Source organism: Scardinius erythrophthalmus (genome assembly GCF_964197995.2).
Source record: "Scardinius erythrophthalmus genome assembly, chromosome: 5".
NCBI classification, from domain to species: domain Eukaryota; kingdom Metazoa; phylum Chordata; class Actinopteri; order Cypriniformes; family Leuciscidae; genus Scardinius; species Scardinius erythrophthalmus.
Window position 1 is genome coordinate 13,876,546 of NC_138225.1, and position 17,608 is coordinate 13,894,153.

Here is a 17,608-nt window from a genome sequence, read left to right on the forward strand (position 1 = left end):
AATCAAAACAGACAGCGTGACCAGCGTAGCCTGACTCTTTTGAGTTGGTTCTTTTACTCAGTTATGGTCGTAAAAAAATATCCGTTTTTAAAAGATGATGATACCTGGAATTTCACATGATGGTAAAATGGACATTGTAACTAAAAAATATATATACCAAAATATATACAGTATGATTCTAGTCGACAGCTTGTGAATCAAAAACAAATCGGGGAATCTGCATTGATACTAGGCCCTAAAATGTATAGTCAACATGAAAAAATTAACCCTATTTATTACCTTCTTTATTTATTCTCCCTGGAGAAGTATGTATTTGAAATCTGCTATTTTGCTTCATACACTCACTATAAAATCACCTTGGGACCAGTTGATTAAAAGTAATTGCAAAAATATCAAAGAGAAATGAAGTTAGCTCTGAGAAAAGGTCAAGCATCACTTGTTTGCAGAAACCACTAGGCTTGATATTTTGTTTCTAATGCAGTGACATTCATACAAAATGTGTGATTTATTCTAAATATTTCTTTAGATCCACCGTATGTAAATTTGTAAGTGTGCAAGTGTGTGTGTTTTGTTTACCTGGCTGATGTCCATTCGAGAGTCGCAGCTGATTGGCTGGGAGGAGGTGAGTCCATTTGACCCAATGACGGTTGATATCACTCCTTTGTCATCAATCTTACGGATCGTTGATCCATCAACAAAGTAAATGAACCCGTGTTTGTCCACTGCGATACCTGCATGACAACAGGATACACACACAGTCATTTCTCTCAGTCTCTTTCAGTTTTAATGTGCTTAATTGGCGTAACAAATAACGTTACATTTGCATTGCCAATGCAGTTACAGCTTAACGGCAGATGATGAGGAATGGTGCACTGAAGAAAGACGAGTTTCTCTGTCTCAGGCAGTATATTCCTCTGTGTCTGATCATTCTGTTCACAGAATCTTAAAAATATGCAAATTATCTTATATATGCAGATTTATGCGAAATGACATCAGATATGCAAAAAATCTGGTATTTCTTTTCATTGTTCATCCAATTTCTCTTTTTTATTTGTCTTGTTCTATTCACATGCTTGCAAATCACCTTGAGCTGTGCAAGGTAACTTGGTTTTACATTTAAATCGTGCTGTGCACAAACATGCATTGTTACAGTTTAATTAAAACTGATCTTTAGCACAAATACACCTCCAGGCCACTAACATCATGAAACAATCGCCACCCTCATTGCTGTCAAAGACTTTATTATTGTATCTTTAGAGAAGTCTGTTCCATGGATCTTTCATAGCATATGGTTTGTAAGGAGCAAACTATGCTCTGAATATATGTACTGAAAATAAAAGTGATTATTTTTCAATTGTAATCCAATTTTGTGTCTTAACATTTGGCAGCCTTATCAAATAATGAGTCAAGAAGAGAGCTATAGGGATTGTAAATCGACTTGACTATTACAAACCAATCAACAAATTATATACTCTAAAATTTGGTGATTTGGTTTATTTCAAAATTGCACATGAGAAACAGGATTTTAAAAAATAAGGCAAGGACCAACATAAGTAATAGATGTACTGTATATCTGTCAAATGGCAAAATTGTAAAGGGAATTATGAATGTGTATTTCAAATAAAAAAACAGCAACATAGTGATAGACAAATATATAACTCAAAATTATTAATTTGTATATTCAATTTATGAAACAACCATTTATAAAAGGTGGCATTTTCAGTTTTGTACAGAGGTCTAAAGAAAATGTATCTTTTGTATAGATTACATTCTGTAAAGGAAGTGACCCTTTTTGAAAAAAGAGTCGGTAAAACTAAACTAAACTACATCTTTTTCAATTAATATGTAAAAATATTATGTGTAATTATTATGGAATTGTGTATAAGGATCGAAATGAAACATCTTGATCATGATGAAGAAACATGTTGTAAGAATCACTGCTGATAATCTAGCTAATTTACCACACTGAAACTGAAGGTCAAGTCTAGTGCATTGCACTGTGGGATACAGTATTCTGTGCAGTGTCCTCTGGTTGTATACTGCTCAGTTTGGTCACCATGAAGTAGTAAAAGATGTAAGGTGGTACTGTTTGCTATTTGGAACACCTCCACACAAATAAGCACAGGGGTTATGATTTTTTTTTGCTGTATGTCGCTTACCGATATTTTTTGTCCTCCAGGGGATTTGACTCTGAAGTGGGAAAAGGCTTATATAACCATCTCTCTCACACACATCAGAGTTTGTTATGGCAAATAGCACTGTGTGTATGTGTGTGTTTGCGGCTTTCCTTTCCCCTCTCTAATTTACTCTCTTTATTCTCGGTCTCTCCCTCTAATGAGAATCACAGAGATAAGCAGACATATTGGTCTGTTCTCACCACGTTGATTTACTCTGGGAGAGATCGAGTCTCTCTCTCTCTCTCTCTCACACACACACACACACACACACACACACACACACACACACACACACACACACACACACACACACACACACACACACACACACACACACACACACACACACACGCATGCAGTCATACATGCAGACAATTAAGTGCTTTATTTGGATTCACAATTTAATCAGATAATTCTAACAGGATCCACATATTTCTGGAGTAATTTTACAGCAATAAAATCTGCCCACATGGTGCATTTCAACAGAGCTCCAGTAAAATGACAGCTCACACATATCAGTATGGATAGCGGTAACAGCGCCTTCTCCATATGAATAAACTGCCTATAATAGCTGACACAGAGCAGTACTTCACTAGTTGCATTGCCTGTTTCTTTCTTTCCTAGCCCACACTGTAAAAACTGAATATGTGCAGTTGCTCCCTTGAGGAGTTTATTTCTACATGCCATGAGCCTTAAACTTGACTTAAACTTAAACTAATGTAGTCGGGCTGACTCAATCATATTAAATAATATTTTGACTTATATTTCAGGGCAAATATAAGTAATTCCTTATCTGTACGTGATGTAAACCAATCTATTTTAACAGTTTCACTGCTATATAAGACAGAACCGGCTAGTTGTCACAACACAAGTGCTAACTATTACATCAAAAGTAAAGTAATAATTATGAATTTTTATCTCATATTTTTAACCTTCATCATTATGACATCTCAATTTGGACTATCATATATTTATCTTTTTATTTCATAAATATGCCTTAGTATATCATAATTTCACATTTTTATGTTATAATTAATATTTACCACATTTGTAAGAGCGTGTACTATAGTTGTCAAGTGTTTGCTCTGTTGTATATTTAATTTATTAATTACTAATTATAGTTTTTGTTGGCCAAAATAACACTATGATATTTCTTTATGAATTATGTGCTGCATTATTGTTTTAAATGTTTAAATTTAGATGATAAGCCATTAAAAAGTATGTAATGGCAGACTGCCACTATGAAAACTGATTTGTATCATTTTTCCTGGACAATAACAGTGGAAATGTTCAAGTACTTTTTTTTTTTTTTGTGGCCAAGACTTTGACGTATATCCCTAAAGAGAAACTGACTTTCAAAATCAGTTCTGAGATATATTCACTTGATTAAATACGCTTTATCCCCAGTTTCACCTTTTTTTTGTTGACTATACAAAAATGGTGCACAGTTATTCAGCCTAACTTTTTAATCTACTATTTGGTTATGATGAGCGGCTTTAAATGCTGAGTATCCGTTCAGACTCTCTCTCTTTTCTTGTGTGCAACAAACAATACAGATCATGTTGTGCTGTAAACCAGATGCAAATTCACACACACTCACATGCACTACCCTTGTTGCTGAAATTCCATCTGCCTCAATAAGCCTGTTTACAAATGCATCTTGTTATGGGTGCCAATTACGAGGCATATTACCCACTTAACGAGCATAACGAGCTTAATTATTTATTCTGCCTTCAGAGGGGTATACCTCCCTCTGCCCTTCAAAGGGTCCTGAAGACACACAGAGACCCACAGGACCAGAAGCTCACTTTCTTACTCATCTTCTAAAACACCAAATGCTGGTTAGATTGAAAATGATCAGAGGAGAAACTAATCGTCACACACATACAGTATATTAAAATTCAAAAGCAGATCACAATAATTTAGACTTCAGGAGTGCTTCTCTCTAAACCTGCTGGACTCAGACTGAATGGAGCATATCTATCTGTTCGCTTCTCGTCTTTCTCTCTCTCTATTTCTCTTAAACTTTTGGCTGGCATCAGACCAGACAGCGAGCGCCCTATCCCACAGGGAGCTATGAATTAATGTGCCCTTTTCTCCTTCTATCTCTTTCACCCTAAATCCAAGACTTCAGTGAATCAGAGTACTGCAAACGTACCACACACAGACACACACACACCCACACAGAGCTTGTAGAGCATATATACACAGAACACGCTGACACACAAACATATAATGCAGACATTTAGGGGCTGTTTACACCTGGCCACTTAATGCGTTTTCTCAGATCGGATAGTTGTCTAACTTATCAAAATGATCCCATTTACACCTGGTCACATAAATGTTTTCGCAAAACGGATATAAATCCGATCTTCAATTCCCGCGTTAAATGCAGATTTCATGAAGTTCATGTCACCGAAAACAACAGATATGAGCTGGATATTAATGATCATCAGCTAATTTCAAAATCAAAGAGTGCAATAAGAGAGAGCGGCAACAGCACTGGTAAGATCATTTCGTTTCTTTACTTTTAATGAAGATGACTGCATATTAAGCATCTGCGACTTTGATTTGCGGTAGTTTGCACGTTGGCTTGATGAATAGATCGCTCAGCTGCTCATCTGCGGTGATGTGTGCTGCAATAGCGCTGTCATATCTGGCTATAACATGACATATAGCCTATAACATGCTTTCACACGTTTATTTTTTAGCATTTTTGGGACAAGTAAAATTTACATATGTGGTTTCAACAACCAGATGCATTTACACTTGTCCAGTTTCGTCTGGAATGCGGCCCAGACCACCTCCTGAAGTGGTTTGAGCGATCGGAATTAAATCCGTCTCGAATGCGCTTCGGAGGGCATTTACACCTGGTCTTTTCACGATCGGTTAGCTATCCAATCACAGAAAACGCATGAAGTGGCCAAGTGTAAACAGCTCCTTTATGTACAGCAGAATCTCAGAGGAATTGCTCAGCGGTTGCTCTATTAGGAATCATACTTAAAGTAGTACAATGTCTTCTTATCTAATGTTTTTTTACAATTGGATGACTAATTAAGCCAAAAGGTACTGAAGCCCTGAACCGCAACGTAAAAAAATAAAAAAATAAAAAAATAAATATTGTAAAAAAAAAAATGTATTCTCAAAATATTTCGACTTTAATCTTGAAATATTTCGACTTCATTCTTGAAATATTTAGACTTTATTCTCATAATTTCAGGGGGGTTTTTTACGGGTTTTTTTTTTTTTTTTTTTACTTTGCGGTTCAGGGCTTCCATAAAAAGGGTTAAAGGAAAATTAAATACATTATGTTAAATATTTCTATTTTGAAACAAAGCAATATAATACATGTAAACGTTAAAAAGTTATGAGTCTATTTTATGTTTCTGAAAGAAGTCTCTTATGCTCACTAAGTCTGCATTTATTTGATAAAAGTATAGTAAAAACAGAAATGTTGTGAAAACACTTTTTTCTATTTTAATATATTTTAAAATGTAAGTTATTCCCTTGATGGCAAAGCTGAATTTTCAGCATCATTACTCCAGTCTTGATCCTCTTGAAATAATTCTAAAATTCTGATTTGGTGCTCAAGAAACATTTCTTATGATTATCAGTGTTGAAAACAGCTGTGCTGCTCAATTGGATTCACGCTTGATTCAAAATCCTTTGTCCGTTAATGTCCTTAATGTGAGCTGTTAAAAAGTATGCCATACTGCTGTTATGAGCCATTCTTTTTACCTAAAAACAGAAAAGCAGAGTAGAAAAATCTGAATATGACACCTTAGGGCAGTGGTTCTGAAACAGGGGGCCGGGGCACACTAGGTGGCCTCTTCCAAGGGGTCTCAAGATGGCTTAAAATTATTTAAAATAAGACTAAATACATTTATTTAAAATAACACATTGAAATAAACCTAAACAATTAAAAATCAAGATATTTCTAATTTTAATTCACACCCTCGAGAAAAACTGTTTATATGAGGTAGCTTAATTTTTATTAGATTGATTTCTGGAAAAGCCATATAAATGAATAAAATCTTATATAACTCCTTGGACAGTTTTATAAAGATTTCAGTTTTATAATGCATTTACATTTTTTTTGTATTATTTTTTAGTTATGCCAAGCTCTAAAATATTTGATCAGGTTGAAATTGTGAGTAAATCTTTATAAAAAGTATTATCCTAAATCCTTAAATCCAGTAAATCACACACAAAAAGGAAAAGTCTTCAGATATTGTTGTAAGCAATGGGGGGTGTTGGATTCAAAAAGGTTGAGAACCACTGCTTTAGTGTGATGCCCGAACCATACCTTGATCTTAGAGCAACAAATACAAAATCTGGGGTAAAATCTGTCTAGTTTTTTTGCAGTCCAAAAATGCTCAAAAATCATTATTTACAGATGCTGAAAATGTCAATCCTGCCAGTACATTTTCCTGCAATTGTCTGTCAAATCTCTTAAAAATAAAACAATATTTTCAAAACAAACAGGGTATTTTATAAGCATAATTTAGATTTTATTTTGACTTGTTTACTGGCTCCCAGCATGAAGCTCTGGGCCTTCGGTTGTTGAAACCAGCCGAAGACTATCCGTTTTTACAGCACTAAAGAGATCATAGTCACGGAAGATGCTGCCATGGTGCAGAGATCAATACTGCATCACTCTGAGTTTCTATGTGTATAAAGAGATATTGATTATAAAAACATTCTGTATATTGAGATTAATTGAATCAACAGCAAGCCAAAGTCAAGCCACACACCACCGTACAGAACTGTCAAGACTGGTATGTATAGTGACACATATCAGCGATACGGGTCAGTTTAGCAGAATTAAACAGAGAAAAAAAATCGTGACACTGAATTGCTAACGCTTTGGTTGCAGTCTATTTGTGCGGACCCCCTCATGGCCTGAGAACATAGAAGGTCGGATTGCAGTTATTGAAGCTCTCAGCATTTTGGTCAGCGCCTGTTACAGATAATAGACTTCAGTAAAAAACACTTTAACAAAGGGGAAAATGGGTATTCTACTCTGAGACACACAATGGAAGGCTTTTAAAGTGAGTGTAAAAAGGCTTAAATCAGTTTTAAATGTGATTTACAGTTTGGTGTGAAACACAGTTCTTTTCAGAACAGTCCGAAACCAAAGTGCACGCGCACACATACATAACATTCCTGCTCTGGGATTCTTTATGAATTCTATCCTCAGGGGCTTACAAGTAAGTGGAGGCTTTTAACTGCGACAGTTGAGTGAGTGAGTTACTGTGTGAGAGAGAGTGCACAATGAGGCTTGAAGGATAAGAGAACATACGTGCCCGTTAGCCACGCCCCTGTCTGTCCATCAGCCTGACTGACGGGTTTAAAGAGACAGTGGCAGTGATGGATAGGCGGGACTAATAGTCGCTCCACCTGATTTAACAAAGAAGGAAGGCATCTTTCATGTATCTTACTTTTTCAGTTTTCCCATTTCTCTCACTGAAATATGCCTATATTTTTCTCTCCCTTCCTTCAATTACCACTCTGCCTTGCTCACTCGCTCTTTCTTTTTGAATTCAGAAGCACAGCATGTGTGTGCGCTGGACTCTCACCCCTGGGGTTACTGAGCGCTGCTTCAGTGGCCTTGCCTCCATCGCCGCACTGGTTTGGGTGGAAGGGTGTGCACTGCTCCCCGCTGCCAGCCACCACCTCCACGTTCCTGCTGATATCTTTCGGTTCAGTCAGAGTCTTCAGGCGGTACAGCTTCCCGCTGCTTGTGTCCGACAGGTAGAGCAACTCGTGCACAGGGTCCATAGACAAGTAGTACTTATGAGCCGGACTGGAGCTGAAGGAAGAGAATTTAAACAAGGCTTTATGACAAAGCAGGGCTACACACATATTGGCAATGTACTTATGCTGCAACTATTTCAAAAGTCGAAATCCATACCGAAACAACCACATACAGAGTCATGCTCACACAAGGTTAGAGTAAAAAACCCCTCCAGGTCTCAGTGCCTTGCAGAAATTTCAATCATACTGAACACAAGCCCTGATCAAAACTCTCAGCCCCCACAGTGCGTCGGACCCCTGCCAGCCTATAATCTTCCTTTCCTTTCCCTCCATCCGGTTCTGCCCTAAGAGCAAATCTACCTGCTGCCTCTTTATCATCTGTTCCTTGGGCAGAATGAAAGGGAGGAAATGAAAAAAAAAAAGGAAGAAGATTTTCCTAAAGGAGCGAAACATTGTCCCCCACAAAAATTGATGAGGTCTTTTTTGTCTTTTGATAACAGAAACATGTTATTTGGATTGTGCTCCCCATGACAAAGCACAACACTTCCTCTGGCAAATCACATGTGGCGTCTGAGTTGTGGTGAGTTTGGTACTTGTAGATTATGAGGCACTCTGCTGCTCTGACATTTAAGGGGAGTCACTCTTTTGGGTTTAAGGACAGCAGAGTGCTTAGAACTGTGTAGGGCCTATGAGGTCAGGGTAAAGGGGAACAGTTCCTGTTGCCAAGCCGCTAACAACTAAAAGGTCATGGGTTCAGTTTCTTGGCTTGCACATACCGAAAATTTTTACACTTAAAGGAGTCCTATAATGCCCTTTTACGGAGTCTTGATTTAGTTTTTAGGGAGTACTAGAATATGCTTTCAGCTTGATTGTTCAAAATTCTTCCGAAATACGAAATGTGCCATATCTGTGCTCTACTGAGAGGTAAATATTAAGGATGGCGTCAATTTCAAACCAATTCAAGCCTGATTCAGACTTAAGAATGTTAACAAACAAAGAGGATCATGCAGAACGGATTTCATGCATGAACAATAGAGGCTGACATTTTTTCGGGAATCCCGCGCGATGGGAAACAAAATCACTATTAATCACGGGATTGGGACGGGACAGGAAAAAATGTCAGCGGGAGTGGGCGGGACCGGGAATCGTAATAAAAGATACCCAACTTTATACACAAATATACAGTTTCTATAAATAAACTCTATATTTAAATTTTGAACTAAATTCTATTTGCCCTGTCTCTTTATGCTCTCCTGTTTTCTTTGGTGTGGCTGGTAAAGTGAATGACGTGCTCCACACACCCGTACCAGTTGGTGGCTGTAATACATGCACCAAGTTGGTATACAATGCCAACCACCAATAATTTCAGAGCTGCCAACTCTCACGCATTCACCGTGAGACACACGCAATTGACACTTTTCACACGCTCTCACGCCACACATCCATTTTCTCACGCACAGAAAAATCGCGAAGCAAAGAGGACACGGAGACCGACAGACTAGACAGAGCAGGTTAGTTATGATATGAAGAAAATCTCAGCTCTCAGATTCTGTCAATTTTATTACGAAATTCAAACAATAAATACCGTTTTGGCGCTTGTAAATGTTACGTGACAGATCCCTAGCGCACGTGAACCGATCATCTCTACTAGCTAATAGTTAATAAAGAAGAATTAACACTGTTGAAAGATACAGTACAACTTACCGAAATGTATATTCCTCATACATAATATCGATCAATCAGTGTTTTTCATCAGCGTAAAGAGGTCAATAACATAGCTGGAGAACAATTATGTCACATTTACCTCAGGAAAGCCATTTAATGAACATTATATAGGCTATAGCACATAGTTGGCAAGAAAAAAAATAGCTATAGTATTTTGCTAAATATGTGTTCTATATTACATATTTATTAAATTTATACTTATATCATTAAATAAAGTTATTATAATAATAAAAAAACGCATTATATTTAATTTGAGTTATTTTTAACCTTAAATAATAGCCTACTACCAGCTGATAGGGCTCTCTGTATGTTTACAGCATTAGGTGAGTTGTTGTTTTTTTCTTGAGAAAAAATAATGCCTATCTGTGTAGCCTACCTAATATTTATCCAAATGAGTCAATATTAAATCAAATCACAATAATTGAATTGAAATAATAAAAAAGCGTAGCTTACCAGAAATTGTACCATGTAAACATTGTAACATGTTGTCACTAAACCTAATAAAATTCAGTTTAGTTACTAAAATGTTAGTGACAATCACAATACACTTATCGTGATGCATTTTTTTTGTGACTGACAGATTCCGGTCAAAAAAACACAACACGGGAGTGGGAGGGAATAGGAGTCATTCTTCTGGGATTGGGACGGGATTGGATGTTTTTTCGTGGGATTGGGACGGGACAGGATTTTTTTTTGTGGGAGTGGGACGGGAGAGGTTTTAAAATCCACTCCCGTGTCACCCTCTAATGAACAAGCATGGATTTCATAGGACGTTTCAGAGTGATGTTTTTTAGTTATGTTAATAGTTTAGGTATACCTTAGGTAAAGGTAATTTTTTAGGTAATGTTAATAGTTACTTCACAAAGCCATTAACCAAATTAACATCAATACTGAAATGGTAAAAGACACTAATATGTCTTTCAAAGCTGCTTTTGTTATAATAAAGGGTAAAAAAATTCTGTAGCTCAAATGCCGTAGGTTCAATTCTCTGGGAATAGACAGACTTTTAAAGTGAACACTTTTAATGCAGTGAGAGTCGCTTTTGATAATGATGTCACAAATGTAAATAGTTACTTCACAAAGCAATTAACAAAATTTACATCAATACTGAAATGGTAAAAGAGATTAATATTTTTCTCCAAGCTGTTTTTGTTATGATAAAGGGCAAAAGCCACCCCCTCAAACTGTCTGTTTACTGACAGATTGATGAAATTGAAAATGTTAATACTATAAGGTTCTTTTGAGTCTTCGCGAGGTAGAATCAGACTCTGTTTTGATCAGAAGCGCTATCTCCAAAAGTCGTCTGAAGGTAGGATTTCCCCCTTGCTGTGGTATGTAATACTGTGAGCAAACACACGCGCGCACGCAAAGATAAAGGATTACAGTTCGCTTGTCTGTGTTAGTCTGTGGGGCAGAGGTCTATCCCACACTCTAACTCCCTCTCTGTGGGGGGCGCCGTTTCTAAATTCACATGAAACGAGGAGGATCTAGACGATAAGCAGGAGACTGTGGTGTGATGCTGGCAGCAGTTTGCTGTGAAAAGCTGTTAGTGTTCAATCCATCGACCAGAAAAACGCCCCAGATGGATTCCTTACCACACACTGAAGATTACAAGCAACAGTAGCCACTGTGTGGCTTCATAACACACACGCTCACACAAAAACATGTCCGCAGTCACACAAATACACACACAAAAATATACTGAATACAATTACAAACATGCAAAAATGTAATAATAAAAGATGGCCTTCATTATAAGAAAATAAAAGATGATACGCTCCAAAGTAATTGAAAGGTAAACTTTAAATTAAAAAAAATTAAAAAAGGGGAAAAATTAAGAAAAGGTGAAAAAAGAAAAAAGGATGAAAAATGAAAAAAAGGGTGAAAAAAGGGGAAAACAAGGAAAAGGCTCTAGTCATTAAAGCTCAGGATTAATGTGATGTATTGAATGAAGTTTTCTGGGAGGGACGGACAACTTCGGACCTGGAGGGCCACTGTCCTGCAGAGTTTAGCTCCAACCCTTACAAAAACTCTTTTCTAGTAATCCTAAAAACATTTATTCACTTGTATAGGTGTGTATTATTAGGGTTAGATCAAAATTCTTCAGGGCAGTGGCCCTCAAAGACCTGAAGTTTTGGTGTTAATAGTATTTTTATCATTAGGAATATTTATGTTCAGAGCGGTGGGGTGCTATGACCTTGATGAGAAACAGCAATTTACTAAATATATTTACAACTTTATTTAATGACTTTTCATGGGACAAGACCCAATTCTGAGCATTTGGTTCTGCTGACTTACTATAGGGGCTGCTGCCTCTAAATCTGTTGTTCTGCATTTGAGACTTGAGTCACTTAACCTCTAGCTCCTCCAAGGTTGATGCATGGATGAATGGAGATTCAAAATAAAAATAATGAATTCAAGCACAAGTACAGTGTATTAATGACTGAAAGACTATATAGTGATAACTGTTCTGAAGAGAAAACATACCTGTGTCTAATGTCACGATTTCTGGGCGCATAACATGGAAAGAAATGTCAATAATTAAAACTGAAGTCAACATTGAGAAAAGACATTCCTCAGATAATTTTGGTTTTTACAATTATGAAAACTTGTATAAGCTATAAAAAGCAGATACAATTTTTTTTTTACATAATCTAATCATTACATAACTTTTATAAAACAGTTCAATTTAGATGTCACTATGCAAAGCTCATTTTATAGGTTATTTGACAAAACATTTATTAGTGTTTGATTTGATGTAATTAAATATTTCAATAGCAGGAATCTTTTTATTAATAAACAACAATAAAAAAACGGCTTAAATAAAACCTTACAAAATAAAAATCTAATAAATAAATAAATACGAAATTAAATAAATAAAAAACAGAATCCCTATTAGTAAAGTAATCAGTTATTAAACCCTTTACATTCATACATTACTAAATAAAACAGTTACTTATGCAATAAAAAAGAAGAAGAAAAACATTTAAACACTTTTGAGAAAATATTAATTTACTGATCTAAGATGGCAGACCTGAGCTCCAAGATGCTGATGGAGAATCCATTGGGCAGAATCCTGCGGATGTAGTTAAAATCACCTACATACACACTTCCATCTGAGCCACAGGCCAGAGCGATGGGGGCAAACAGTTTCTGCTCCACAGCTGGGCCATTGCAGTTTGGGCATGGGATGGCACGGACCGCCCCTGTCCCCATCACTGTGGAGATGACCAGAGGCTGCTGAGAAATAAAGACATTCTCTCCATTTCCTTTATGAAGGATACCTGAGAAAAGAAACAGAGATTATTAGATTGAAGGATGAAATGTATTGGTGATAAAAGACCCTGTAGAAACAAGCTAAAGAAAGGAATGATACAAACTGCCATCTAGGGAGCTCTCAGAAACTAGCAAAAAATATGAATCAGGAGGATGTTAGATGTAAACATGCTCTATGTTGGGCATCTTTTTTGGTAAACACTGCCATGTTGCAATCTGAATTCATGGGTTAAGCTATTTTTTCAGGGATTGACTTCAACTTAATTTTTTAAAATCATTTTAAAAATGTGTTGGAAATTACCCCTGTCCCAGACTTAAAACATGAAGATCTATCATAAAACAATTCTTCAAATACTTTATAAAACTATGATAATCCAAAATACAGTGAACGTCCTGGTTGCGTATGCAACCCATCTGAAGGAGGGAACGGAGGACGTAGTTGACAGAATGGGATCACGCTAGGGAACCAACCGTCTTCGAGCATGCAAGCACGAGCAGATGAAATTTGCCGTGCGTGATTTGCATCACACACTCCGCCCCGCGGAGCGGGTATAAATACGGAAGTGGATGCACACACTAGTTGCTTTACGCTGAGGAGCCGTGAGAACTCGGTCAGCGGTGGTCCAGCTATAGAGGCAAAGGGACTACGTCCTCCGTTCCCTCCTTCAGGAAACGGTGGGTTACATACGCAACCAAGAGAACAGTCGAGAACATCAGACATAGTCGACGTCGACTGAATGAGATCTTTAACCCTGCAAAAATGCCACTAGAGCTGCCACCTTCCAGTGCCTGGGTAAAAGCTTCAAGTCCCCCCGCAACTCTGAGGCGGAGAAGGGCGAGGCTTAGGCCAGGGAACTCGACTGCTGTTCCACAGGACCACTGGGAAAGCGTACCCTGACAAGGAAGGAAGGGACGCTGTGGAAACCACATCCTGCCGAAGGGAGGTAGCATGTGGGGAATACACATATGGACTGGGCGGATGACCGGGCAGTACAACATATGGAATGTCACTGGGATGACTCCAGCCTATAACAGGGGGGAGTTTGATCAACCAACAGTGACGGCAGAGAGGGAAGACACAGGTTCACGGTAGGGAGTCGTACCGTGGAATAATACACATATGGGATCGCCGTAGGGATCACAACATATGGACCCAGCCTAACACAGGTTCCACCAGTGCATACGAGTGATAGGCCTGGCTTCGGACGCTCCGCCACGTCCGAGGCTGAAGGGTATGGAGGAACTTAACAGGGTTCAGTTTAAGAGGGAATTCAACTGGAGCAAAATTGCACACGTATCCAGTCCATAGGAGGGGAATGCCGCAGCAAGCCGACACTTCGAACTGTGCTTACAGTGAAAACTGGCTTCATGTGAATGGAGCCCACGGGAAGCAACAGTTCGACACATGCTAGTTCTCTAGCGAATGTGTATAGGTGTCGCCCAGCCCCCAACTCTATTCAACATCTGTTCAGCGAGGCACTGTATGCCAACGCCTAGGAGGGAGCAGTACTCTCACTTAGGAGGAGCTCACCAGGTGGGCACAAAGGCAACCACTTTGAAGTGGGCCAACCTCTGCTTGGAAACAGCCTTCCCTTTTGCTGTCCCATAACAGATAGAGCTGGTCTAAGGTCTAGGCTTTGCATTCTGATCACGTATAACTGCACTGAGGCGGACGGACAGAGAAAAGCCAGGGCTGGGTCTGCCTCCTCCGGGGCAGCGCTTGCAGGCTCACCACCTGGTCCCGTGGGAGAGGTAGGAACCTTGGGCACACATTCAGACCGGGGTCTCAACTTGTGAGCATTAGCCGACCCGAATTCCAGGCACAACCCGTCGACCGAAAGCTAGCAAGTCCCTACCATCTAGAGGAGACCATGCGAGCAGGAGAACTGTTTCTTAAAAAACTGAATTTTTTTAACTCACTGCCTGCGATGGCTCAGGGGTGGTCTCTGCAGTGCAGTAGCACCAGAGAAGAAGACCCAAGAGGGTAAGGAGGGGACGCAAGGCGGATATATCTCCTAGCCCGCCTCAGGAACCTGACAATCAAATCGCACTCCGCTTGGATTTGAATCCACTGCCTCATGATGTGCGCCAATATAGAAGCCACAACATTTTGAGGTGGAGGGGACAACCCTCACTCCAACCACAAGCAGTTTTTAAAGGGAGCACTTAAGTGATCGAACACCTTCGGGATCTCCTCACGGAGAGAAGACTCGGTTCAACGAACAGATTCGACTTCTATTAGAGGAGCAAGCGTCTTTCTAGAGGGTGCTCACAGAAGTGATGGTCTCTACTGCATAACAATTCTTGCGGTAGACCAGAACCTCCGCGTCCCGTTCTTACTAGAACCAGACCTGGAACTTTCCAAGGTGCCATCGTGCCCCATCCCTGAGAATGTGCTTAGAAGAAGGTGTCAGGAAGGCTGTCGAGAGGAGGTTGGTTGGCCAATGAGAGGCAACTAACAAAACCTGTTCCATCTCTTCCTGATTTTAGCACCATAGTGCAAGAAGGCTCACTGGGGAACGCATTTCTGCGGGCCCAGGGCCAGCTGTGGTCAGAGTCTTTGTCGAGGGATACTCAGACAAGAGAAGAAACAACTGGCGTAGGACGAGTCCGGAGGGGCAACAGACGTGGCTGTGCGGCCCCGAAGTGGTCCGAAACAGCTGGCCAGCTGGGGATGGAGTCTCCACTGTATCTGGACTGGAGGCTATCGTGAGGCTTGTGAGCGGCACGATTGAGCAGGCCAGAAAAAATAGGTGGAATGAAGTGACCTTAGAAGCTTCTGACTCCAAGGAGGAGGTGGCGGGCGAGTTGCAACATGCAAGGGGAGCGCAGCTCGACGGTCGCAATGTTGTCAGAACAGTATAAGCTTGCTAAGCAGCAGTGTCTCGAAGTGAGGGACTGTAAGCAACTCGAGGCAACGAATGCCAATGCAGTCAGAGGGCGCCCAGAGCTCTGTTACTGCATGTCCTTTATACGTGGCCCCTCAGCCAACATTTGGAAGACACTTGTTCCAGGAGCCACTAGCCCAGGGAAACAAAGGTCTGCTTATGGGCTGAGAGTTTGGCGACAGGCTAGGGTGTTTGTTTTCTTACATGGAGCGTGTCGCTCTGCCACGGCCACCTCTCGGTTATCAAGCCAGTGCTGAAGCGGTCTCCATATGGAGGAAGCCGTGTGGCTGCGTCTGCCATATGCCCCAGGAGCCTCTGAAAGTTTCAGTTGAACCCTTTCTCACTTCTGAATAGCACTGAGCTATTCAGACCGAGACCACCTCCGTACTAGAAAAGAGATACTCGGCATTTGGGCGAGATTACTCTTTCCCAGTTGACCTGAAGACCCAACTGGTTATGGAGCACTCGAAGGGTAGTACCCTGTACTGATACTTCGTATCTTCGAACGCAAGAACACAGTAAGCCTGTTGAGCGGAAGGATAGAGATCTGAAGTACACGTCTTTCAGGTCGAACGCTGCAGACCAAGCTTGGAAGCTTTTTAGACTTCGACAAAACCGGACCAGGGGCCAGGGAACCACAGACATACCCGAGGAGGGGGAGCGAGGTGGAGGACAGGATCCAGCTCAAGAGGCCCGAAGGCGGCCCGAAGCGGGATCCGAGTGTGCGGTGCAACACTTACCTGACTCCACTGGGTGGCAGGGGATGCGTGAGAAGGCGGATGACCGGGTCCTCAAACGCACCAAGCTGCCAGCTGGCGAACAAGAGGGGGCTGAAGGGTGTAAGGCTTTACAGGGTCACACACAGTCAGACTGGCCCTCTTGGGGCCCAGGAATAGAGAAATGGCTCTTTCTTTGAATATGTGGGTACCGCTGGCTCCACTTTTTTGGGAGCCAGCGGCGGAACAGACACACACAAAACAAAAAAGCTTCACCCGGCCCTCCACCGGATGAAGGGAGTGGATCGGTGACCATCTCCCAGAGCAATCCTCCATCCCTGGGTGGTCCGCTCCGGTCAGCGTTTCCGCTGTCGCTTGCCACCTGGCTTGGAAGTGCCTGAAGCGGACGGGGCGCCCCTTCTGCAGCTGGCTCCACGCTGAGACCTGGGTGGAGGCTGCTGCGGTGGTCCAGCGGGAGCGGAGGCGGCTGCAGATGGACGCCCTCGGCGACGAGCAGGCGGAGGATCTGCCTCCGATGACCGGGTGGAGGCAGCAGCAGGCCGTCGGGGCAGGATGTGCCGGATGGCCTCCGTCTGCTTCTGGGCGGAAGAGAACTGCTGGGCAAAGCTCTCTACCGCGTCGCCGAACAACCCAACCTGCAATATGGGAGAGTCCAGGAACCGAACCTTGTCCGCTTCTCATGTCCGCCAGATTGAGCCAGAGATGGTGCTCCTGGACCACAAGGGTGGACATCGCCAGACCGACAGCGCGAGCTGCAACCTTTGTACCCCGGAGGGCAAGTTCGGTAGCAGTGCGGAGCTCACCCATGAGCTCACGGTCTGGACTACCCTCGTGCATGTTCATGAGCGCCTGGGCCTGATGGACCTGCAGAAGCGCCATGGCATGCAGAGAAGAAGCAGATTGCCCACAGGCTTTGTAAGCCTTGCCCGTCAGAGCGGACGAGAACTTACAGGCCTTAGAGGGGAGATGAGGATTCCTCCTCCAAGAGGCAGCGGTCGCCAGACACAGCTGCATCGCGACTGACCGTTCCACCAGAGGGATCACCTCA

The 17,608-nt window shown here is 41.1% G+C and overlaps 1 protein-coding gene across 1 annotated transcript in view; it reads right to left on the reverse strand.

Moving 5' to 3' along the window:
* Nucleotides 1-17,608, reverse strand: part of tenm1 (teneurin transmembrane protein 1) — a 176,975-nt gene that overhangs the window by 30,699 nt on the left and 128,668 nt on the right. Inside the window, exons 20-23 of the mRNA XM_081367090.1 lie at nucleotides 12,694-12,943; nucleotides 12,147-12,167; nucleotides 7,757-7,989; nucleotides 577-731 (exon numbers count right to left, since the gene is read on the reverse strand). Of these exons, the coding sequence (XP_081223216.1) occupies nucleotides 577-731; nucleotides 7,757-7,989; nucleotides 12,147-12,167; nucleotides 12,694-12,943 (659 nt within the window). The remainder of the gene's footprint in view (nucleotides 1-576; nucleotides 732-7,756; nucleotides 7,990-12,146; nucleotides 12,168-12,693; nucleotides 12,944-17,608) is intronic.